The sequence below is a fragment of the Salmo salar genome, chromosome ssa20 (assembly GCF_905237065.1).
Source record: "Salmo salar chromosome ssa20, Ssal_v3.1, whole genome shotgun sequence".
Classification (NCBI taxonomy): Eukaryota; Metazoa; Chordata; class Actinopteri; order Salmoniformes; family Salmonidae; genus Salmo; species Salmo salar.
This window is the reverse complement of record NC_059461.1, coordinates 60875529-60901873: the sequence shown is the minus strand read 5'-3', so window position 1 is coordinate 60901873 and position 26345 is coordinate 60875529. Positions and strand designations below refer to the sequence as shown.

At 45.8% G+C, this 26345-nt stretch overlaps 1 protein-coding gene across 1 annotated transcript in view; it reads right to left on the bottom strand.

Moving 5' to 3' along the window:
* Positions 1-802: 802 nt before the first annotated feature.
* Positions 803-26345, bottom strand: part of LOC106581006 (FRAS1-related extracellular matrix protein 2) — a 105295-nt gene continuing 79752 nt past the window's right edge. The window contains exons 9-26 of the mRNA XM_045703719.1: positions 24279-24428; positions 21358-21567; positions 20197-20394; positions 19398-19562; positions 18960-19142; positions 18630-18760; positions 18228-18383; positions 17654-17857; positions 17126-17357; positions 16623-16954; positions 7675-7867; positions 7278-7382; positions 6913-7040; positions 6511-6645; positions 5923-6049; positions 5437-5624; positions 5103-5249; positions 803-4640 (exon numbers count right to left, since the gene is read on the bottom strand). Of these exons, the coding sequence (XP_045559675.1) occupies positions 4035-4640; positions 5103-5249; positions 5437-5624; positions 5923-6049; positions 6511-6645; positions 6913-7040; positions 7278-7382; positions 7675-7867; positions 16623-16954; positions 17126-17357; positions 17654-17857; positions 18228-18383; positions 18630-18760; positions 18960-19142; positions 19398-19562; positions 20197-20394; positions 21358-21567; positions 24279-24428 (3590 nt within the window). The 3' untranslated portion in view covers positions 803-4034. The remainder of the gene's footprint in view (positions 4641-5102; positions 5250-5436; positions 5625-5922; positions 6050-6510; positions 6646-6912; positions 7041-7277; positions 7383-7674; positions 7868-16622; positions 16955-17125; positions 17358-17653; positions 17858-18227; positions 18384-18629; positions 18761-18959; positions 19143-19397; positions 19563-20196; positions 20395-21357; positions 21568-24278; positions 24429-26345) is intronic.

Here is a 26345-nt window from a genome sequence, read left to right as displayed (position 1 = left end):
TTCATGGAGTCTGTGAAGGAAGAAACCACATGGAAAAAGTGGTAAGCAAGTAAGTTCCAAAAAACAGATTTTCACCAAGTCAAATTCATTTATTGTGCTAAGAGTTAAGAGGTGTCATGATGGTTGTAACTAAACCAAAGTAGATAATTTAAAGATTTTTCTATACATCAGTTGGGGTGTCTATAAGCTTCAATATGAGGTCCTAAACCTAGTGTGAAAGTGCATCCTTGTACGTAGCTGTGTGGGCTAATAAAGTCAAAATGTTTTCCATGGGGTAAGTTGAGCAAATGGTTGACCCAATGGCAAGTTGAGCAAATTGAAATGTTTTCTTCCCAGGCCTCACGCAAGGCATTATCTCTGCGATTTGGGAAATAAAGATATGCATGGTTTTAAAAAGGTAGTGGTAATATTTCTTTCAGTGCAGAAATTTGTAGGGGTAAGTTGTGCCAAGATGCCACTTTTTTTGGAAAAGCTATGTTTTCAAAACTGTAATGTTTACATGAATTCTGATTATTTCAAGGGATACACAACATCCTGAAATATACGTATACTGAACAAAAATATAAACGCAACATGTAAATTGTTGGTCCCATGTTTCATGAGCTGAAATAAAAGATCCCAGAATGTTCCATACGCACAAAAAACTTATTTCTCTCACATTTTGTGCACAAATTTGTTTACATCGCTGTTAGTGAGCATTTCTCCTTTGCTAAGATAATCCATCCACCTGACAGGTGTGGCATATCAAGAAGCTGATTAAACAGCAGGATTATTACACAGGTGCACCTTGTGCTGGGGACAATAAAAGGCCACTCTAAAATCTGCAGTTTTGTCACACAGCACAATGCCACAGATGTCTCAAGTTTTGATGGAGCGTGCAATTGGCATGCTGACTGCAGGAATGTCCACCAGAGCTGTTGCCAGAGAATGTAATGTTAATTTCTCTACCATAAGCTGCCTCCCATGTTGTTTTAGAGAATTTGGCAGGATGTCCAACCAACCTCACAACAGCAGACCATGTGTTACCACGCCAGCCTAGGACCACCACATCTGGCTTCTTCACCTGTGGGATTGTCTGAGACCAGCCACCTGGACAGGTAATGAAACTGAGGAGTATTTTTGTCTGTAATAAAGCCCTTTTGTGGGAAACAACTCATTCTGATTGGCTGGGCCTGGCTCCCCAGTGGGTGGGCCTGGCTCCCAAGTTGGTGGACTTATGCCCTCCCAGGCCCACCCATGGCTGCGCCCCTGCCCAGTCATGTGAAATCCATAGATTAGGGCCTAATGAATTCATTTCAATTGATTGATTTCCTTATATGAACTGTAACTCGTTAAAATCGTTGAAATTGTTGCATGTTGTGTTTATATTTTTGTTCAGTATAGATATCTTTGTTAGAAAGAATACTATATTTCCCTTGATGGAGTGATGCTGAACGTAAAAAAATGGGTCAACTTACCCCACTCTTCCCTACAGGATATACAGTACCTTTTCTCATTAGATCATTAGATTCAGTGCTGTACTGTATGTATTCAAATACAGGACCACACTGATATAGTAATGTGTCCAAAATGGCACCCTATTCCCTATATGGCAACCTAATTCCTTATGGACGCTGAACAAAAGTAGTGCACTAAATAGGGAATAGGGTGCCATTTGGGACGGAGCCATAGAAAGTCACTACAACCATGATTTTGGGACTATTGAGAGAACAATTATCCGAAAAACAATGTGATAAACTTAGAACTCTGGATAGAAAAAGCCTGAATTACCTACAGTAGATGTGACACATTTTCCCCCACAATTTTTTTAAGTTTAAACAATTATAAAATCAAAGGCAGGCACAAATGATAGATAACCATTAATACATACAAAACAAAACAAATAGAAAGTGTTTCTTTAGCACCTACTGTAGGGGTCGTATACATCACATAGAAGGGCCATGTGATAGAGACAATCTAAGTACGTGTCCCAAATTACACCCTATTCCCTAAATAGTGCACTACTTACAGTGCAAAGTAGGGAATAGGGTACCATTTGGGATGCATATTACAGTATAACATCCAGTGGATTCTTAGGCACCTGTTGAACTTCAACATGAATCAGTCTCCATACTTCAGTACAGAGAGCAGACCTGGGTTTAAATACTATTTTGAATCATGTAAAATACTTCAGCTGTGATCAATTGAGCGTGCCTGTTGTAATGGAACCAATATAAAAGTCCCAATGGGCACTCCAGGCAGGCTAAAGCAAATATATTTGAAAGATTTCAAATAGTGTTTGAACCCAGGTCTGACAGAGAGCTACAATAGGACATTACAGTAGGACATTATAGTAGGACATTATAGTAGGACATATTCCCAGTGTTAGCAGACTATTGACAGTGGCTTGACACGGGATAACAAACATACACGTTAACAACTATGACAGTTCTATGACAATTTTGCGTTCATACTGAAAACTGAATACCAGGAATACCGGTATTCGACTCTGGGCCTGGAAGGTAGAAACACTTCTGGCTTTCATTCTTTCCTTCTAATCAGGAACTGATTACATTGTGGGACTCTCTAGCCAATCAGTAACATCAATCAATCAATCAATCAATCAGTCAATCAATTAACTACAAGGTAGAAAAGACAACCAGCAGTGTTGCTGCCCTACAGGCCTGGAGCTGAATAGCCCTGCTGCATTGTCTTTTACCAACTCACTGGACCACTATCCATCCTACAGGCCTGGAACTGAATAGCCCTGCTACATGGTCTTCTACCAACTCACTGGACCACCATCCATCCTACAGGCCTGGAGCTGAATAGCCCTGCTACATGGTCTTCTACCAACTCACTGGACCACTATCCATCCTACAGGCCTGGAGCTGAATAGCCCTGCTACATGGTCTTCTACCAACTCACTGGACCACTATCCATCCTACAGGCCTGGAGCTGAATAGCCCTGCTACATGGTCTTCTACCAACTCACTGGACCACCATCCATCCTACAGGCCTGGAGCTGAATAGCCCTGCTACATGGTCTTCTACCAACTCACTGGACCACTATCCATCCTACAGGCCTGGAGCTGAATAGCCCTGCTACATGGTCTTCTACCAACTCACTGGACCACCATCCATCCTACAGGCCTGGAGCTGAATAGCCCTGCTACATGGTCTTCTACCAACTCACTGGACCACTATCCATCCTACAGGCCTGGAGCTGAATAGCCCTGCTACATGGTCTTCTACCAACTCACTGGACCACCATCCATCCTACAGGCCTGGAGCTGAATAGCCCTGCTACATGGTCTTCTACCAACTCACTGGACCACCATCCATCCTACAGGCCTGGAGCTGAATAGCCCTGCTACATGGTCTTCTACCAACTCACTGGACCACCATCCATCCTACAGGCCTGGAGCTGAATAGCCCTGCTACATGGTCTTTTACCAACTCACTGGACCACTATCCATCCTACAGGCCTGGAGCTGAATAGCCCTGCTACATGGTCTTCTACCAACTCACTGGACCACTATCCATCCTACAGGCCTGGAGCTGAATAGCCCTGCTACATGGTCTTTTACCAACTCACTGGACCACCATCCATCTTACATTACAGAGGCATCTGCTGCTTTAGCACCTTTGGACAAATCATAAACATTTTTGGGATCAAATATGACATCATAAAACAAAGCAATAATAAACGCGGGCAAGTGCCTTAAACAGAACAGGTTACAGGTACTTCCCTAGTTGGGGCTGTCTCCCCATATAGATAGATTGTTTTACCTCTATGGTCTCCCCTACAGCAGAGCAGAAGAGGTGCAAGATTTCAAGTAGGTTTTTGTACGGAAATAAACTCTCATTGTTGATTGTGTTGTTTCAGTTGTCCCCTCCCTCTCTTTATGTCCCAATGTAAAAAAAAAAAAATTAAAAAAAGGCACAAAAAATAAAAAATATATCTGTCAGCGTTTATTTTTCTGTGGTGAATGTCTGTCTGTCAGTCAGTCTGTCTGTCTCAGTGGTCCTGTCGAAGGAAGTCTGTCTGTCTGTCAGACCTCTGAGCTGTCCAAGCCACTGCTAGTGAACCCTGATGTCATCATGGGCTCAGTGGAGCATGACGTTGCCGTGGGAACCTCCATCTTCTTCTTTTCCTGTCTGGACCGTACGGTTAGCACTATGACGATGATGATGAGGATGGTGAGGAGGAGGCCCACCAGGATCCCTATGATCAAGACCAGGCCGTCCTCGCTCTCAGCAGGATGGTTCAGCTCCCTGGGCACCACACCCCGAGTGAGGACCTCCCGGTCAGGGCTGGTGCGGCGCTGGCGGCTGAGGTCCAGGGAGATATGGAGAATGTTGGTGCCACGGTTGTTGTCCAGGCCGATGTCCTCTGTTAGGTCTGGCACCCCGTTTGCTGACCGCCTGGAGCGAGACTGGGACTGGGACAGTGACGGTCCTCCTGCAGCCATAGTTTGACGCTGGGTTTCTCTGTCCATGCTGCTGTGTTGGGTCAGGGAGTGGCCTCCTGAAGCCATACTGCTGTGCTGGATGAGTGTGTGGTACTCCAGACTTCTCTTCCCGATGCCCCTGTTGGCGTTCTCTCTGGAGCGGACAGTGTAGATGGTGTGGATGAACCACTCTCTCCCTGCTGACACCTGGACACCAGTGGAACAGGGTTAGTCATAAGGGCCGGGTAGTTTACTTGACAATGAAAGGAACAATTTCTGGTCCTACTGCTTATCATTAAAGCTAGAGTTTTTCATTGAAACAATAACAAAGCGACACCCTGCCTCTGTTTTGGGCCTGGAGAAATGTAATGACTCTCAAATTCATCAACAGTTGAACTAAGCTCATGAGGCATTTCTAAGTTATATTCGTCAAGAATCAATGGGTGTATATCATTCATTTATAAGTTAAAGCAGTGAAAGAGAGTGTTAGAAATAGGAATTAGACAGGGATGTTTCTTCTCCACTATTCTTTTCACGCTCGCTATAGAACCACTGGCAGAAAGAATACGTCAAGATTCAAAGATAACAGGAATTGTCATCGATAAATAGTGTGGTGTAAATAAGCAGGATGTGTGTTGTGTTATGCTGCGTAGGGTCAGGGAGACCTACCTGGAACAGTGCTGTAGAGTCCATGCTGAAGCCGTCAGATCCAGGCTGTCTGACCAGGGCCAGGGCCTGAGGGTCGTCTACAGCCAGCAGAGCCCTGAACCCTACGTTACCAAACGACCTGGCCTGGGTCTCTGGCTGGGCCTTATCCTGGAGGGGGAGAAGAGGGAAACACTAGTAAACACTGTACCAACATTGGACCATGTCAAGGTGTATAGGGTATTCATGTGAATTTACCCTGTACTACATCCTTGTCTGCATCCCAAACGATCCCCAGATAATGCACTACTTTTGACCAGAGCACTATGGGCCCTGTACTGTACAGTACTGTACTTACGATGATCTTGAATCTGTAGAGCAGCGAGGGAGCATCAGCCAGACAGCCATACTCATTGTTGTTGGGGTTGTACTTGGGCACGTATCCATCTGCGCCGGTGCACAGGAACACCTTCTCTATGTTACAGATAAAGGAATCTCCCAGGTTCTGGACTGGATCCACCATCACTCTGCCATAGATCATATCCCCTGGGAGGAGATCAGCTGTGAGTTAATACAGTAATGAATCAATCAGTCAAACAGATAGTCAATGGGGCTACCTCCATCCCAAATAGCACCCTATTCCCTGTGTAGTGCACTACTTCTGATCAGGACCCATGAGAAGGTGGTGTGTGTGAGAAGGCGGTGTTTGTTTGTAGCGTTACATTACCTTGTGAGAAGGCGGTGTTTGTTTGTAGCGTTACATTACCTTGTGAGAAGGCGGTGTTTGTTTGTAGCGGTACATTACCTTGTGAGAAGGCGGTGTTTGTTTGTAGTGTTACATTACCTTGTGAGAAGGCGGTGTCGCTCTCCTGTCCGAAGCCCATGGATCCGTCAGACAGCCACAGAGTTCTTTTAGACAGCAGCAACATCTGAGTGTTCAGACTGAACTCAGCCGCAACCGGGTCACTAACCTGGGATAGGACACACACAGTACAACGTTTTACCATCTTAGTATAGGACAACACATACCATTCAGTTACCATCAGAGAACACAGACCAATCACAGTGTTACCATCAGCCTACACCTCCTAAGCTGTTTCCCACTACAGTACATCTCTGTGTGAACTCAAAGATTGTCATCTCACAGACACTTTTAATGACATGATATTGATGTACACTCTTAGAAAAAAGGGTTCCAAAAGGGTTCTTCGGCTGTCCCCATAGGAGAACACTTTTTGGTGTCAGGTAGAACCAATTTTGAGTTCCATGTAGAACACATTCTACAGAGGGTTCTACATGGAACCCAAAATGGTTCTACCTGCAACCAAAAAGGGTTTTCTTATGGTGACAGCCAAAGAACCCTTTAAGGTTCTAGAAGATAGCACCTTTTTTCCCTAAGATTGTAGTAACGTTAATCCTAGGATGATCTGACCTGCTGGAAGCGTATGTCCAGGTCGAAGGTGACAGGTTCTCTGGGGTTACAGACAGGAGGCAGGGAGTACTCCAGACTGGGGGGAGAGGTACAGGGCAGCAGCTTCACTGTGTAGGTACCTGAGTAGTCACGCACCTGGGACAGAGAGGGGGCACAAGACACAGTTATTTACTTCGGGTTGAAACTTAATTTAATCAGGTCATTTAGAACAAAAATTATCTTTTTACTTTTAGTTATTTTACACAAGTGCCGATAACACACTACAACTTAAGAAAGAAATTCTGTAAATGACATATGCTACTCCCAAGTCTTTACACTAAAGACAGAGAAACCAGATTAAAAAATAAGAATATATTGATAACACAGTATTAAAGATAAAAGAAAAGAAGATGCTGTCCTCACAGCGAAGTCTGATGTGAAGGTCCACTGCTGCATGGGCTGGTTGTAGGTGGGCTCGCTCCTCACCAGGCTGAGGTTAAAGGTCACCCCAGGGTGGTCCGCACACATCACCATGGACGACAGAGAGGACGCTGGGTACAGACACAGGTAAGGCTAGGCTAATAGAGAACTGAAGGGGAATATGTACAGATTCAAGCGTGTCATAGTAGGAGTGCTGACTTAGGATCAGTTTTACATCACAATGTTTAAGATTACACGGACCTGATACTAGATAAGCACTCCTACTCTGAGACACTTGATACATACGGTGGGTTACTAGTTTAAGCCGTGGATGTACTGTATGAAAAGAGTAGATAATGTGAACATACCAGAGTGTGATATGACAAACAGTCCTCTGAACCGAGCCTCAGTTCTGAAGTTGACCACCAGACGACCCTGTTCGTTGATACGCATACTGGTGGGGTACAGGGCTCCTACAGAATACAGCCAGTCAGTCTCCCTGACACACTGACCTAACACATCCCTACTATTATAGCCCACCCACAGAGGAAGGTGCGGTGAAGGACACCTGCAGAATGCAACCCGTCGGCCTCACTGTCACACCAAACTAACACATCTTCATTCATTGCTGTAAAAGATATCACATAGCCATATCATCTGTGCTCGAAGCACACCAGACAGTGTTGTATTTTTTTGTTTGTTTTTGCCTCATTCTGTAAAGAATGAAATTACTTTTGAATATGTTTAATTTGATGTGAGACTTGCCTTGTAGCTCAGCCTCAGGAGGGCTACCGATGCCATCCCGCCACAAGATGGCAGTGTCGTATACGAAGGTGAGTCGTAGCTCAGACTGCAGGTCAAAATGCTGCCAGCCCCCTGCCCCCACCGGGGAGTGGAACACATAGGAGACATGGAGGGGCACCCGGAGGGTCACATAGGACTGGACCAGGTTCAACACCTAGAGAGAGATATACATCAAATCAAGCTGTATTTAACATGCATTTAAACATCAATACACTTTACAGTAACTTTACAGTAACACAGAATACTAGCAATAGTAGGTTCAAGCTACAGAGAGACAGAAAAAAGAGGGAGAAATAAAGAGAGAGAAATAGAGAGAGGAAAACAAAATAGTGAGCGAAATAGAGAGGAAAATAGAGAGAGAGAGAGAGAGAGAGAGAGAGAGAGAGAGAGAGAGAGAGAGAGAAAAAGAGAAAGAAAGCGAGAGAGAGAGGGCATATAGCAGCACCTATATATTCTGCATAGATTCTGTCAGACCTGGGCCCTGACAGTAAATCTCAGTAAGACAAAAAAAATGGTGTTACAAAAAAAGTCCAGTTGCCAGGACCATGAATACAAAGTCCATCTAGACACCATTGCCCTAGAGCACACAAAAAACTATACATACTTCGGCCTAAACATCAGCGCCACAGGTAACTTCCACAAAGCTGTGAACTATCTGAGAGGCAAGTAGGGCCTTCTATGCCATCAAAAGGAACATAAAATTCAACATACCAATTAAGATCTGGCAAAAAATATTTGAATCAGTTATAGAACCCATTGCCCTTTATGGTTGTGAGGTCTGGGGTCCGCTAACCGACCAAGAATTCACAAAATGGGCCAAACACCAAATTGAGACTCTGCATGCAGAATTCTGCAAAAATATCCTCAGTGTACAACGTAAAACTCCAAATAATTAATACAGAGCAGAATTAGGCCGATACTCGCTAATTATCAAAATCCAGAAATGAGCCGTTAAATTCTACAACCACCTAAAAGGAAGCGATTCCCAAACCTTCCATAACAAAGCCATCACCTACAGAGAAATGAACCTGGAGAAGAGCCCCCTAAGCAAGCTGGTCCTGGGGCTCTGTTCACATACACAAACAGGCCCCACAGAGCCCCAGGACAGCAACACAATTAGACCCAAACCAAATCGTGAGAAAACAAAAGATAATTACTTGACACATTGGAAAGAATTTACAAAAAAACAGAGCTGCACTTCCTAACCTCCTGCCAAACATATTTCCCTCAGATTACACAGACCCACAAAGAATTCGAAAACAAATCCAATTTTGATAAACTCCCATATCTATTGGGTGAAAGACAGTACTACAGTGTGCCATCACAGCAGCAAGATTTTTGACCTGTTGCCACAAGGAAAGGGCAACTAGTGAAGAACAAACACCACTGTAAATACAACCTCCATTTATGGCTATTTATTTTGCCTTTTGTACTTTAACTATTTGCACATCATTACAACACTGTATAAAGACATAATATGAGATTTGAAATGTATTTTTGGGGGAACTTTGTGAGTGTAATATTCACTGTTCATTTTTTAATGTTTATTTCACTTTTGTTTATTATCTATTTCACTTGCTTTGTCAATGTAAACATATGTTTCACATGCCAATAAAGCCCTTAAATCGAATTGAATTGAAAGAGGGGGAGAAAGAGAGAGAGAGAGAGAGAGAGAGAGAGACAGAGAGAGAGAGACAGAGAAGGGGAGAGAGTGATAGTGAAATAAAAAGAGAAAGAGAGAGAGAGAAATAGAGACTGATAGAAGTACATACATTACATCAAACTTTGCTAAATGCATTTAAGCATCCACACACTTAAACATCCAACAAGCAGGGTGTTTACAAAAGGTCCCTAGTAATAGTTAATATATAGGCCTATGCTAAACATTCACAAGCTGCCTATCTGTATGGAGCTTGCAAATACCTCATGGGAACAGTATTCAGACCCACTCATAACTTAACAAATACCTCATGGGAACAGTATTCAGACCCACTCATAACTTAACAAATACCTCATGGGAACAGTATTCAGACCCAGTCATAACTTAACAAATACCTCATGGGAACAGTATTCAGACCCACTCATAACTTAACAAATACCTCATGGGAACAGTATTCGGACCCACTCATAACTTAACAAATACCTCATGGGAACAGTATTCAGACCCAGTCATAACTTAACAAATACCTCATGGGAAAAGTATTCAGACCCAGTCATAACTTAACAAATACCTCATGGGAACAGCATTCAGACCCACTCATAACTTAACAAATACCTCATGGGAACAGTATTCAGACCCACTCATAACTTGATATATGATTATGGCTTGGTGTTTATCTATATTCTATAGATTGATGTGATTCTGTATGTAATAAATATAGCAGGTGACATATAGAGGGTATTACGGTGGCTTATGTAGTGCTGAAGTGCATATAGTGTGATCAATGAGTGTTACTATCAGCAGACAGCATCATACCACTTAATATACACTGAGCGTACAAAACATTAAGAACACCTGCTCTTTCCATGACATAGACTGACCAGGTGAATCCAGGTGAAAGCTATGATCCCTTTTTGATGTCACTTGTTAAATCCACTTCAATCAGTGTAGATGAAGGGGAGGAGACAGGTTAAAGAAGGTTTTTTAAGCCTCTAGACAATTGAGACATGGATTGTGTATGTGTGTCATTCAGAGGGTGAAGGGGCAAGACAAAATATTTAAGTGCATTTGAACCGGGTATGGTATTAGGTGCCAGGCGCACTGGTTTGTGTCAAGAACTGCAACGCTGCTGGGCTTTTCAAGCTCAACAGTTTCCAGTGTGTTTCAAGAATGGTTCTCCACCTAAAGGACATCCAGCCAACTTGACACAACTGTGCGAGGCATTGGAGTCAACATGGGCCAGCATCCCTTTCGACACCTTGTAGTCCATGCCCTGACGAATTGAGGCTGTTCTGAGGGCAAAAGGGGGTGCAACACAATATTAGGAATGTGTTCCTAATGTTTTGTACACAGTGTAGATACACAGTGCTGTACTGTATGAGCTGTACTAGTACTACTGGAGCACTTATGGATTCAAGAGGGTTTACTCTGACATTTACACTGGCCACATTTCAGACAGATGGTATCTTTTCAACAGAGTTAAATCCAGATATATGGCAACAATAGCAAACCATTACATTTACAACTGGTGCATGTTTGGTTGTGTTATTCAATTATTGATTTGTCAACAATGAAGATAAAACCATCCCATTCTGAAGTTAATCATGCTATCAAGACATAACAATCCAGGCTGTTGATTTGTTCTATTGTACTTGGAACCCTTAAACAACAGATAGACTACAGCAAGACAAAGAACCAGAGAGAAAGAGAAAAAGAGAGAGCGAAAGAGAGAGAAGGCAGGGAGAAAGATAGATAAAGAGAGAGAGTGAGAGAGAGAGAGAGAGAGAGAAAGGCAGGGAGAAAGATAGATAAAGAGAGAGAGTGAGAGAGAGAGAGAGAAAGAGATAGAAAGGCAGGGAGAAAGATAGATAAAGAGAGAGTGAGAGAGAGAGAGAGAGAGAGAGAAAGAGAGAGAGAGAGAAAGAGATAGAAAGGCAGGGAGAAAGATAGATAAAGAGAGAGAGAGAGAGAGAGAGAGAGAGAGAGAGAGAAAAGATAGAAAGGCAGGGAGAAAGATAGATAAAGAGAGTGAGAGAGAGAGAGAGAGAGAAAGAGATAGAAAGGCAGGGAGAAAGATAGATAAAGAGAGAGAGTGAGAGAGAGAGAGAGAGAGAAGAGATAGAAAGGCAGGGAGAAAGATAGATAAAGAGAGAGAGAGAGAAAGAGAGAGAGAAAGAGAGAGAAAGGCAGGGAGAAAGATAGATAAAGAGAGTGAGAGAGAGAGAGAGAGAGAGAAGATAGAAAGGCAGGGAGAAAGATAGATAAAGAGAGAGAGAGAGAGAGAAAGAGATAGAAAGGCAGGGAGAAAGATAGATAAAGAGAGAGAGAGAGAGAGAAAGAGATAGAAAGGCAGGGAGAAAGATAGATAAAGAGAGAGAGAGAGAGAGAGAAAGAGATAGAAAGGCAGGGAGAAAGATAGATAAAGAGAGAGAGAGAGAGAGAGAGAGAGAGAGAGAAAGAGATAGAAAGGCAGGGAGAAAGATAGATAAAGAGAGAGAGAGAGAGAGAGAGAGAGAGAAAGAGATAGAAAGGCAGGGAGAAAGATAGATAAAGAGAGAGTGAGAGAGAGAGAGAGAGAGAGAGAAAGAGATAGAAAGGCAGGGAGAAAGATAGATAAAGAGAGAGAGTGAGAGAGAGAGAGAGAGAGAGAGAGAAAGAGAGAGAAAGGCAGGGAGAAAGATAGATAAAGAGAGAGAGAGAGAGAGAGAGAGAGAGAGAAAGAGATAGAAAGGAGAGAGAGAAGGAAGGAGGAGAGAGAGAGAGAGTAGAAGGATTTGAATGGTAGCTGCTCCGTCCGGTGACCTGTGAGAGGGTTACCTGTATGCACTAGCTCTCCCTTCATGATGGGACCTGCCTATGCCCTGGATGAGAGAGAGAGGGGGGGGGGGTGAGAGAGAAAGAAAAGGAGAAGAGAGAGAGAGAGAAAGGAGAGAGAGAAGGAAAGAGGAGAGAGAGATCGATCTCAGAGAACTGGTAGAACCCAGAGAGAGCTGAGACAGATGATTTGCTGTATGACCCTGGCGCTGCCTGCTGAGCCCTAATGGATACCTGTGGTCTGATAAGCTGGGGACAAAGCCTCTCGCCATGACACACAGAGAGACAGAGTCAGTCCCAGCACGGTGAGAGGCCAGTCTGGGGCCCCAAGCTTGGTCGGACTCAGTCTCTCTGTACTCCTCAACCTCTCCACTCAGCCCCCCAGCCTCCCAGTCAGTCAGTCAGACCCTTAAGAGCCTCTCAGGTCAGAGAGAACACAGGGGCACAAATAATGTTCCTCTAGACAAGAGCTATTGAGTCTTTCTGTTTGTTCTTCCTGACCACACTGATTGAAGCTTACAGTACAACTCACCTGTAGGACAGCCCATATGGATGTGACACAGGCACACAGGAAGACCCTGCAGTAGGGGTATAGGGTTTCTGGGTGAATAGAGACATGTCTGTAGTACCTGGCGGGGTCTCATTCTCTCTCTTAGTTATGGATCTTACTTAAAACAGCACAGTGATGCTTAATGCACCTAGGTCTCTGGCTATGTACCAAATGGCAACTTATTCCCTATGGGCCCTGGTCAAAAGTAATGCATTACAAAACAAAGGGAATAGTGTGCCATTTGGGCCAGTGATACTTAAAACACCTCAGTCTGTTGTCACATGGCTGCCAGAGACTAGCAACAGCACGTCAAACCTGCAGATAGGAGGGACATTGACCAAGTTAAACCAGTGTTGGTACACAGTACTAAGGCAGACCCTGACATTCAGGATTATCAAGTGCTGATCAACTCCGACCTCTCCCACAAAGCTCTGTCTTGTCAGAATATTAACTTATTTCAGTTTCAACGTAAACAAATGGGCTAACGCTGGATTACAACCTGCCAGAAGGAAAGTCATAAAGTGTGGAGGAAGTTTACTTTAGAAGAGAATGATGATCACCGCCGCCATAAATATCATTATCTTATACTTACTATGAATCTTAACTCATCCATGTTTGCATGCAATATCCATTTACAGTATCATTTATCTTGCAAAATGGAATTTCACTTTACATAGAATATAATGATATTCCATGGAGTTGGTGTCTTTTCAACCATACAATATGCTTAACCTTAAATTGGGTTAGTAGTTAGCCTCTCATAAATTCTACATGCACTGTTGATTTCTTTCCTTTACACACGCACACGCACGCGCACGCACACACACACACACATTGCTAGGGGGCTTCTAGTTGATGATCTACAGCAGGGAGGATCCGTAGCGTGAGGAGACCTTTACCACAACATGTCCTTTGCTCCTGTGTGTGTGTGTGTGTGTGTGTGTGTGTGTGTGTGTGTGTGTGTGTGTGTGTGTGTCTAGCGTGAGGAGACCTTTACCACAACATGTCCTTTGCTCCTGTGTGTGTGTGTGTGTGTGTGTGTGTGTGTGTGTGTGTGTGTGTGTGTGTGTCTAGCGTGAGGAGACCTTAACCATACCAAGACCTTTGCTCTCTCTCTCTCTGCAGGCATCTCTCCTCTCTGCAGGCATCTCTTTATGACCACAGCCTGCTTAATTAAGTGCTAGTGAACTAATAGACTGACTGGGGTTTAACTGCACTGAAGTGACTGGAGGTTTCCACGGGAAATCTACATGACAGGAGCACTGAACCATGTGACCAGCGTTTGAGATCTCCACTCAGGGAGGGAGGGAGAGAGAGAGGGAGGGAGGGAGGGAGACGGGGAGGGAGGGAGAGAGAGAGAGAGAAGTAGGGAGGGAGTTTAAGGGAGAGTTTAAGACCTGTAAGAGCGGTCCCTCCATCACACAGCAGCAGCTGTTTAAAGAGCACAGCACAGAAAAGAGCAGAAGGTTTTAATAATGGTGCTGTGAATGTTGGAGAAGCCATTTTGACAAGATAAATAGCAGGCCTCGTGATGAGTTGTGGGAATCCATAAAGCCCTGTGTTTGGTTAGTTATTAGTGGTGAGGTTAACATGGGGTTTAGAAGAACAATGTCTGGAGGAGCCTCTCAAGGGGTAGCTAACAGAGATGTGGCTGTAATGGATTCTGTCGGTGAAAAGGAAAATTACAAGAACTATTACAGGAAAGAACTGGAGGTCAAATACCGAGCAAGTAAATCCTGACATTTCAAGAAATCATCATGACACCTCTTCCCAAGAAATCATGACACCTCTTCCCAAGAAATCATGACACCTCTCCCCTAGAAATCATCATGACACCTCTCCCCAAGAAATCATCATGACACCTCTCCCCAAGAGTCATCATGACACCTCTCCCCAAGAAATCATCATGACACCTCTCCCCAAGAGTCATCATGACACCTCTCCCCAAGAAATCATCATGACACCTCTCCCCAAGAAATCATCATGACACCTCTCCCCAAGAAATCATCATGACACCTCTCCCCAAGAAATCATCATGACACCTCTCCCCAAGAGTCATCATGACACCTCTCCCCAAGAGTCATCATGACACCTCTCCCCAAGAGTCATCATGACACCTCTCCCCAAGAAATCATCATGACACCTCTCCCCAAGAGTCATCACACCTCTCCCCAAGAAATCATCATGACACCTCTCCCCAAGAGTCATCATGACACCTCTCCCCAAGAAATCATCATGACACCTCTCCCCAAGAAATCATCATGACACCTCTCCCCAAGAGTCATCATGACACCTCTCCCCAAGAAATCATGACACCTCTCCCCAAGAAATCATCATGACACCTCTCCCCAAGAGTCATCATGACACCTCTCCCCAAGAGTCATCATGACACCTCTCCCCAAGAGATCATCATGACACCTCTCCCCAAGAAATCATCATGACACCTCTCCCCAAGAGTCATCATGACACCTCTCCCCAAGAAATCATCATGACACCTCTCCCCAAGAGTCATCATGACACCTCTCCCCAAGAAATCATCATGACACCTCTCCCCAAGAGTCATCATGACACCTCTCCCCAAGAAATCATCATGACACCTCTCCCCAAGAGTCATCATGACACCTCTCCCCAAGAGTCATCATGACACCTCTCCCCAAGAAATCATGACACCTCTCCCCAAGAGTCATCATGACACCTCTCCCCAAGAGTCATCATGACACCTCTCCCCAAGAAATCATCATGACACCTCTCCCCAAGAGTCATCATGACACCTCTCCCCAAGAGTCATCATGACACCTCTCCCCAAGAGTCATCATGACACCTCTCCCCAAGAGTCATCATGACACCTCTCCCCAAGAGTCATCATGACACCTCTCCCCAAGAGTCATCATGACACCTCTCCCCAAGAAATCATCATGACACCTCTCCCCAAGAGTCATCATGACACCTCTCCCCAAGAAATCATCATGACACCTCTCCCCAAGAGTCATCATGACACCTCTCCCCAAGAGTCATCATGACACCTCTCCCCAAGAGTCATCATGACACCTCTCCCCAAGAAATCATCATGACACCTCTCCCCAAGAAATCATCATGACACCTCTCCCCAAGAGTCATCATGACACCTCTCCCCAAGAGTCATCATGACACCTCTCCCCAAGAAATCATCATGACACCTCTCCCCAAGAGATCATCATGACACCTCTCCCCAAGAAATCATCATGACACCTCTCCCCAAGAGTCATCATGACACCTCTCCCCAAGAGATCATCATGACACCTCTCCCCAAGAAATCATCATGACACCTCTCCCCAAGAGTCATCATACACCTCTCCCCAAGAAATCATCGACACCTCTCCCCAAGAAATCATCATGACACCTCTCCCCAAGAAATCATCATGACACCTCTCCCCAAGAAATCATCATGACACCTCTCCCCAAGAAATCATCATGACACCTCTCCCCAAGAGCCTCCAAGAGTCATCATGACACCTCTCCCCAAGAAATCATCATGACACCTCTCCCCAAGAGATCATCATGACACCTCTCCCCAAGAGTCATCATCACCTCTCCCCAAGAGTCATCATGACACCTCTCCCCAAGAAATCATCATGACACCTCTCCCCGAGAAATCATCATGACACCTCTCCCCAAGAGTCATCACACCTCTCCCCAAGAGATCATCATGACACCTCTCCCCAAGAAATCATCATGACACCTCTCCCCAAGAAATCATCATGACACCTCTCCCCATACTTATTTTGCAATTGGTCAGGGGTATGGTGGGATTGTGGGGTGGGGCAGCTCACCTATCTGTCTGTCTGTTCTGATAGTGCCCCCACGGGCGCACACACACACACACACACACACACACAGCTCTCTCACCTGTCCGTCTGTACCGATGGTCCCTCCACAGTCTGACAGTAGCTCAGACATGTCATAGTAACTAGTGAACTCCCATAGACAGGCCTCTAGGTTGAGGTTCCTGTAGAAGCGCAGTATGCTGGATCCCCTCAGGGGGGCGCTGTACTGGTAGGGAGAGGTCTCCCCTATCACCTCAGGGTTCTTGGTGGCGTTGGTTATGAAGCCGTGGCGGGTCTTGACCTCGGTGTAGTCCAGCAGGTTAGAACAGCGGTGGTTCCCCACACGAGTACCATCAGGACTCAACGTCAGCTCAAAGTTAGACAGAGGACGGGTGGAGACCACGGGGAGCATGCCTGGGAGAGGAGAGGAGAGAGGAGAGGGGAGACAAGGGGTTAGGAGAGAGAAAGGCAGGGGCGGGAGATAGAGTGAAATAGAGAGTGAGAAAGAATGACAGAGAGAGAAAGAGTGTCAGAAATAGAGAGCAAGAGAGAAAGAGAAACTAGAAGTCTCTCTGTGTTCCTCACCGTCTATGTGTGGCATGGTGACAGTGATCTTGATGAGGTTGGGGTGGTCTGGGTCCTCTGCTCCGGTGTAGCGTAGCTTGGCAGAGAAGGGCTCAGCGCCCACTGTACCCACCACACGAGGCTGGCACATACCATTCTCTATACTGATGGAGACTATGGAGCTGCTGAGTTCCAGGCCCTCATCTCCATTAGAGTTCACAGCCCGGGCTGCACACTGCACCCTAGAGCCAGCCTGGAGGGAGAGACACACATCTCAAATCAATACAGTCAACTGGATCATTCACTTAGTAGTGGTGGGCATCTCACATCAATACAGTCAACTCAATCACATCAATACAGTCAACTCAATCACATCAATACAGTCAACTCAATCACATCAATACAGTGATCTCAATCACATCAATACAGTCAACTCAATCACATCAATACAGTCAACTCAATCATTCAATTTAGGTATTTTCAGAGGTTCAACTCTTTGACTGAGCCAGTCCAAATTCACACTCAGTTCACTGATAATGTGTTCTCTACCTGGAAATAGACAGAGTCCAAGGTGATGATCTTGGAGGAGGAGAAGAAGGTATTAAAGTCCACCTCTCTCATGGAGCTGGTGACCCCGTCCAGGCTGGTGGGAGCGCTGACCAACCATCGGTAGTGTGTCAGTGTGTCATTGATGTGCTCGCTGATACAGATGGAGCCAGTCTTGTCGTAGTCAGGGTACTTAGGGTTACAAGCCTGAGGGAGGGAGAGAGGGAGGAGGGAGTGGGAATGAGGCAAAATATACTGTCATGTAGTCCAAGGGAAAATGTGCATTGTTCATCAACATCACTCACCTGTGCTTCAATATTAAATTAAATCCTAATTGAATCCTAATTGACACATTCCTAAACCTAAGAAACAACTTAGTTTTTAAAGTAAATTAAGACCAGACAGTGAATACAATGATGCCATGGTCTTCGTCCTAAATGGCATCCTATTCCCTATATAGTGCACTTCCCTATGGGACTCTGGCCAAATGTAGTGCACTAAACTGAGAATAGGGTGCCATTTGGAACGAACCTCTGGACTGGGAGGTTAAAAGTCCCTGATAAACCATTATCCGTACCGTGACACAGACAACGGGGTAGCCTGCCACTGGGGGGGTGTGTCTGGCCCTGGAGGTGTCGTCATACTGCAGTAGGGAGAACACCTGGGGGACGGAGGGGAAGGTGACGTCCGCCATGCTGTTGGTCTCCTCTATGTAGATAATGGCCTTACTCATCTGGGGACGGACAGAAAATAAACAGATCAAACAAAAGTGTTGTTAAAGGTAGTGATACACGACGTAAACAGCATTATCGGGCCAACTAACGCAACAACGAAACTTCTCTCTTGTTCTTGTCCCTCAGCTATCATGTTGAAGGTAAGTGAAGCGTACCCGCTTATCTGCAATATTCTCAGTTCATCCTGCTACTTGTGTCAACGTCATATTGCTGAGTCTATGTGATGTTATTGTTCCAGTCCTCACCTGCGTCTCAGCCACCATGTTCTCATCAGGTTTCAGGTGGACAGTGAAGGCTTCTCTCATCTCTCTGACTCCATCATACAAGATCTCTACCTCGATGTAGTGCTCTGTGTCACCCTCCTTGAACTCAATGTCTGGGGTAAACAACAACAACACAGCTCTAAGTTAGACAGGAAACATCTAAACACTGCAGATACCGAGTTACCTTATCAAGAGGATTATTTCCATAGGGTCAGTATCCTAATCAGATCACACTGTCAGGAAAAACTCATGGCCTTATTGATGTGGGAGGTTGTGAGATGTTGATGTGTGAGATGTTATAACATTTCTCACCTTCAGATACAGGATGGTAGTCCTCTCCGGAGGTGGCTGATCCGTCCTTGGTGTGGACGCGGACCACAGAGACCTTGGAGGTGTCTCCTACCCTCAGCACTGGGATCTTCACCATGGACACCTGGCCTGACCCGCTAGGCTCACTCACACTGAACTTAGTCTCCCCAAACTTGATGATGGCCTCTGGGGAGAACATGGATGGGAGTCACAGAGTCAGACATGGAGCAGTGTGAACTCAACAATGTTACAAACAGACACACAGAGTAGAATGAGTTGAAGACACACACCCTCAAACAAATTAACAAGATGCAGACTAGTATATTATGAACTTGAGAAAATAAGGGAAGTAATGCAATATGTATCTGGGAATATTATAGAGTGTGCAACTTGTATTTTCTACAGATGAAATTATTCCATCTATGAGTCAGTCAGTCTTACTGTCTGCTTCGTCCTTGATCTTGACCAGAGTCTCGTTCTGTTTCCCGATGGACGCTCCGAACGGAGACTCACTGCGGGGCGACCCCAACACCAGCCTCAGCTCCTCCTCCTCCTCATGCTCCGTGTCATCAACCAGGGACAGAACACACGGCTTCTCCACCTCCCCTGGAAAGAGAAGGAAGGGATAGAGAGATGGAGATGGGAGGAAAGAGAGAGAGAGAGAGAGAGAGAGAGAGAGAGAGAGAGAGAGAGAGAGAATTGAGATCAAGAGAGAGAGAGAGAGAGATTGAGATCAAGAGAGATTAGCCAAAAATGAGTAACCAGTTGTTGAAAAAAACGATACCCTTTTGGCCTACGAGGTGTTCCTTGTGATACAATTTTTTTTACAGTGTTTTACAGAATAGTTTTCAGTGTTACGTGTTTTTTTACAGCGTTTTACAGAATAGGTTTCAGTGTTACCTGTTTTTTTACAGCGTTTTACAGAATAGTTTTCAGTGTTACCTGTTTGTTTTTTTACAGCGTTTTACAGAATAGTTTTCAGTGTTACCTGTTTGTTTTTTTACAGCGTTTTACAGAATAGTTTTCAGTGTTACCTGTTTGTTTTTTTACAGCGTTTTACAGAATAGTTTTCAGTGTTACCTGTTTTTTTACAGAATAGTTTTCAGTGTTACCTGTTTTTTTACACTGTTTAACAGAATAGTTTTCAGTGTTACCTGTTTTTTTGACAGTGTTTTACAGAATAGTTTTCAGTGTTACCAGTTTTTTTTACAGTGTTTTACAGAATAGTTTTCAGTGTTACCTGGTAGGAAGGTGATGATGGAAGCGTCTGTGTTGGGTCGTTCGTTGAAGTCCATCATGACCTGAGCGGTACCCTGTCTGGTGTAACAGCGGACCGTTGACCTGTAACTGATGTCTCCACTACGATACACCACGACTGAGATCTGACCTGAGTTCTCATGCCCCATGTACATGGCATCACGGAACTGCACCTTGGGCACTGTTAGAGGACAATCACATCAACAAATCATCTACATTAGATCAAGTGCATCGTGAAACAGTGTTGATCATAACCATGACATACTGCTCATAACTGTCTACAGCTGATCGTATAATGCACTATAAGCCTTTATAAAAGCTTTATAAATGCATTTATATGGACACCTACAGTATTGAGATACCAAAGTTTTTTTTACGTATCCAATTTTTTGTGGTATCCAATTGTTAGTAGTTACTGTCTTGTCTCATCGCTACAACTCCCGCACGGACTCAGGAGAGGCGAAGGTCAAGAGCCATGCGTCCTCCGAAACACAACCCAACCAAGCCGCATTGCTTCTTAACACAGCGCGCATCCAACCCAGAAGCCAGCCGCACCAATGTGTCGGAGGAGCACCGTACACCTAGCGACCTGGTCAGCGTGCACTGCGCCCGGCCCGCCACAGGAGTCACTAGTGTGCGATGAGACAAGGATATCCCTGCCGGCCAAACCCTCCCTAACCCGAACGACGCTGGGCCAATTGTGCGCTGCCCTGTGGGCCTCCCGGTCACAGCCAGTCGTAGCCGGACCCAGAGTCTCTGGTGGCACAGCTAACACTGCGACGCAGTGCCTAGACCACTGCACCACCCGGGAGGCCCTTTGATACCAACGTTTTAATTGGCAGCATTGTTCAATCGTCTTTACTGGTGTTGGTATGTTTCAGAGATGCCCTGTTTTGTCAGCGCAAGTTATGATATGTTTCTAAACTTCTGAGTGAAATGCCAGTGCCCGTTTTAATCTATATTTATAGTTCATTGATAATTAGACGCATTCTGACAAATCAGATACGTGGTGACTAAATCAGCTAGGTTCACTCACAGTCAAGATACGTTGTGACTCGAGCCTATGGGCCCTGGTTAAAATTAGTGCACTACATAGGGAATAAGGTGGCATTTGGGATGCAGAATATCAGCAAGATTCACTCACGGTCAGAGACGGAGTCGTTGATGAGGATGGTGGCCTTCCCCGGTTCTCCCAGGATGCCGTTCATGGGCATGCGGAGGACCAGCTCGAATGTCTCGGTCCCCTCCAGCACCGGCTGACCCAGGTCATCCAGGATGGTAACCCTGAACGTCTGCTGGCTGACCCCCGGGGCAAAGTCCAGGTTCCTGCTGATACCGACGTAGTCCACACCAGCTAGAGGAGAGGAGAAACAGTCAATACCCACTAGAGGAGAGAGAGGGAGAGAGAGAGCGATCAGAGGGAGGGATGAGAGAACGTCTGCTGGCTGACCCTCGGGGTAAAGTCCAGGCTACGACTGATCCCTACGTAGTCCACACCGGCTAGAGGAGTGAGAGAAGAGTGAGGGATGAGTGGGGAGAGGGATGAGACAGGATGATGTATTTTATGTTATTTTAACACCAGGGGCTGTATGTATCAAGCGTCTCAGAGTAGGAGTGCTGATTTCAGATCAGGTACTCCCTGTCCTTAAACAATCTTGTTCATTTTTTATCTAAATGGCAAAACTGATCCTAGATCAGCACTCCTACTATGAGACACTTGATACATATGGGCCTAGATCTCCTATGACTCTATAATTCAATGGAGTATCATCAGTAGAGGTGAGTTAGATGAAAGGAAATACTACAACATGTTGATCAAATGTTGCTTCCTCTCAACAGTACATAGCAGTGAGGGAGCACTAGGAATCTGTGTGAGGATTAAGACTGCAGTGGCGTGAGACATCTGATATCTCCCTAGGTCACCAGGAGGGTGTAAACATGTTCTTCATCCACTCAGAGCTATGAAGAGACAGGGTGTTGATGGGATGGCCTTTACCCCCCCCGACTGCTTCCAACCCTACAGTAGCTATGGACGTCTGACCCACAGACCCAACTATGTGTTGCTGAACCAGCTGTGTGTGTCCCTCTGCTTGGAACTGCATTATAAAGCTACAGTATGTGTGTCTGCTTGGGATGGCAGTCTCAACAGATTAGATAGGATAGAAATAATATTTTGCTGAGGGCTGGAGAAGAGATAATTAAGAATTGAGAGGGAAAGAGAGACAGTGGGGAGGGAGAGAGAAAGGGAGGAGTGAAGGAGGAGGGGAGGAGAGAGAGAGGAGTTAAGAGGAGTGAGAAAGAGAGAAAGAGAGAGACAAAGAGAAAAGAGAGATAGAGGAGGATGAGGAGTGCTCGGGGCAGGAGATAAGAAGAAGGCTGCAGGCAGGGGGAAGGTTTTAGTTTCAGGAGATATATAGATACTCTCTTTATCCAGACTTATACACCAGACTGTGAGGGATTCAGTCTACATTCCTCTGTCTTTACTCAATCTAGCTTTATTCCCACCACTGTCCCTCCCAACTCTGTCCCCCCCAACTCTGTCCCCCCCAACCTTGTCCCTCCCAACCTTGTCCCCCCCACCACTGTCCCTCCCAACTCTGTCCCTCCCAACCTTGTCCCCCCCACCACTGTCCCTCCCAACTCTGTCCCCCCCAACCTTGTCCCCCCCAACCTTGTCCCTCCCACCACTGTCCCTCCCAACTCTGTCCCTCCCAACCTTGTCCCCCCCACCACTGTCCCTCCCAACCCTGTCCCTCCCAACTCTGTCCCTCCCAACTCTGTCCCTCCCAACTCTGTCCCTCCCAACTCTGTCCCTCCCAACTCTGTCCCTCCCAACCTTGTCCCTCCCAACCCTGTCCCTCCCAACCCTGTCCCTCCCAACCCTGTCCCTCCCAACCCTGTCCCCCCCAACCCTGTCCCTCCCAACCCTGTCCCTCCCAACCCTGTCCCTCCCAACCCTGTCCCTCCCAACCCTGTCCCTCCCAACTCTGTCCCTCCCAACCTTGTCCCCCCCCACCACTGTCCCTCCCAACTCTGTCCCTCCCAACCCTGTCCCTCCCAACTCTGTCCCCCCCAACCCTGTCCCGCCCAACCCTGTCCCTCCCAACCCTGTCCCTCCCAACCCTGTCCCTCCCAACTCTGTCCCTCCCAACCCTGTCCCTCCCAACCTTGTCCCCCCCACCACTGTCCCTCCCAACTCTGTCCCTCCCAACCCTGTCCCTCCCAACCCTGTCCCTCCCAACCCTGTCCCTCCCAACCCTGTCCCTCCCAACCCTGTCCCTCCCAACTCTGTCCCCCCCAACCCTGTCCCTCCCAACCTTGTCCCTCCCAACCTTGTCCCCCCCACCACTGTCCCTCCCAACTCTGTCCCCCCCAACCCTCCCAACTCTGTCCCTCCCAACTCTGTCCCTCCCAACTCTGTCCCTCCCAACTCTGTCCCTCCCAACTCTGTCCCTCCCAACCCTGTCCCTCCCAACCCTGTCCCTCCCAACCCTGTCCCTCCCAACCTTGTCCCTCCCAACCTTGTCCCTCCCAACCTTGTCCCTCCCAACCCTGTCCCTCCCAACCCTGTCCCTCCCAACCCTGTCCCTCCAACTTTGTCCCTCCCAACCCTAAAGGCCTACCTTCCTCTGCACCTTCCAACAGCTACCAGACTGGGGTTAAGTATCAAATGGCACCCTATCTGCTGTGGGTCCTGGTCAATAGCTGGGGCTGAGCAGAGCACTGTTTACATTCCAGAGGTCATATAACATCCCAACACATCCAACCTGCGTTGCTCTGGGCGTTCTCTCTGCTTCCACACCACCAGAGTGACAGACAGACAAACCCTGAGGAGTACTAAAGCATATTGTTCCACCTGGTTAACCTTTCCCTAAGCTCTATATGGCTCTTTAAATACAGCGCTAAAACCAGTGTGCTGTAACACAAAGGCAGTGGATTGTAGTACAGTCCCCTGTGTGAGAGCAGTGTGTTTTATTGTAGGGACAGGAACACCGACCTTCAGCAGACAGTGTGCTGTCATAGACATACAGAGGTTTGTGTTGTATAGTGTTGTATTGTATCTACCTTCAGCAGAGACAGGGTCTGTTTTCCTGGAGCGTACAGTGACCGTGGCTGTTTTAGAGAGGTCAGTGCCTGTCCTATACACCTTGACCTCCACATAACCATCACTCTCATCCACACGGTAGTCTGTGCCTCCGAAGTAGAATACTGGAGCTGTGGAGGAGAGGAAACACAGGAAGATGTTATACATCAGGATAATGTTTCAGTCAGTTTCACAGCTGGATACCGTCTGATGTAATTATTGAGTTGAATTTGTAATGACCCACTTTTTAACTACAATTGCTTCTGAGGACAGAACTAAATGACTGCACATTGAGCTACTAGCTGGCACACAACACAACACTAGTAATTTCTAGCCCTTAAAGCACCTGAATTACAGTATAGTACATTTGAGTGGATGTTATTCTGTAAGATGTACAGAATGTAAATGTAAAGACTAGAAGCCTGAAGGCATTGCTCTATTTCTGTGTCTGGTTGAAAGCTCTATTTCTGTGTCTGGTTGAAAGCTCTATTTCTGTGTCTGGTTGAAAGCTCTATTTCTGTGTCTGGTTGAAAGCTCTATTTCTGTGTCTGGTTGAAAGCTTTACTTCTGTGTCTGGTTGAAAGCTCTATTTCTGTGTCTGGTTGCAAGCTCTACTTCTGTGTCTGGTTGCAAGCTCTACTTCTGTGTCTGGTTGCAAGCTCTACTTCTGTGTCTGGTTGAAAGCTCTACTTCTGTGTCTGGTTGAAAGCTCTACTTCTGTGTCTGGTTGAAAGCTCTATTTCTGTGTCTAGTTGAAAGCTCTATTTCTGTGTCTAGTTGAAAGCTCTATTTCTGTGTCTGGTTGAAAGCTCTATTTCTGTGTCTAGTTGAAAGCTCTATTTCTGTGTCTGGTTGAAAGCTTTACTTCTGTGTCTGGTTGAAAGCTCTATTTCTGTGTCTGGTTGCAAGCTCTACTTCTGTGTCTGGTTGAAAGCTCTATTTCTGTGTCTGGTTGAAAGGAGCTGGTGCAGTGTAGTCGACTCTGGTAGAGGAGTGTGTTTGTGTGTGCGATGTAGACGAGTTGGAGGAGTTCAGGCCTGCCTGTCTGCAATTAGTACTTTCCTGAGCCCAGATTCCTCTAGAGTCAATCTCCCCCACACTGTTCTGTTCCTCTCACACTCTCTCACTTTCTCTCGCTTTCTCTATCCCTCTCTCTATCTCTCTTTATCCCTCTTTCTCTCTCTTTATCCCTCTCTCTCTCTCTCTTTATCCCTCTCACCCTCTCGGGACTTCGCATGCTGTGAATAGGGCTGGTTCTTGGGAAGTTGCTGTCAACTAACATCACAGCTGACTCAAACAACCAGAAACACAGGGAGGGTGTTGATTGAGCGTAACGGCCCTCACAGTAAGAGTAGGACCCTGGGCTCATTTACTGTACGTTCTGGGAAAATAAACAGCTTTGAGGTAAACTGGAGTGGCAGTTGTTGGCTCTGAACTATATGAATTATATGAGTGCTTTACTCATTTTTTTGCGTGTGAAAATGGACCAGACCAACCCTTCTCTCCAGACTACTGAACAGTAGAAGCCTGGTCCTTCACAGAGGAACTGGATACAGGCTCGGTCCCAAATGGAACCATATTCCCTATACAGAACACTACGCAGGGAATAGGATGTCATTTCAGACACAGCCATGGTGAATACATTAATGAATTTAATGGTGGTGATATCGCCACAGGCATAAACCCTGTTTCCATGACGATGATCACACCTCTAGGCTGGTCTGGTGTTTCTCATCTCAAAGTGACACAGATAAATGGGATGATAGGAGAGGAGGAGAGCAGAGAGAAGGAGAAGAGGCTAATACTGGATGAAAAATACCTCTGCATAGAACTAATGTGTCCATCTGATAAAACAGTACTGTAGTAACTCAGCCAAATACTCATTTTATCTGATGCATTAACTTAATCTAAATAAACACTGTAAAAGGAAATTATACATGAACAGCTTTTCAAAGCATGTTAAATAACAGAGATATCTGTTACTGTATACTGTGTTCAAGCAAAACACCTGATACCTATTTTTATCAGACAGGCTGATATCTATGTTT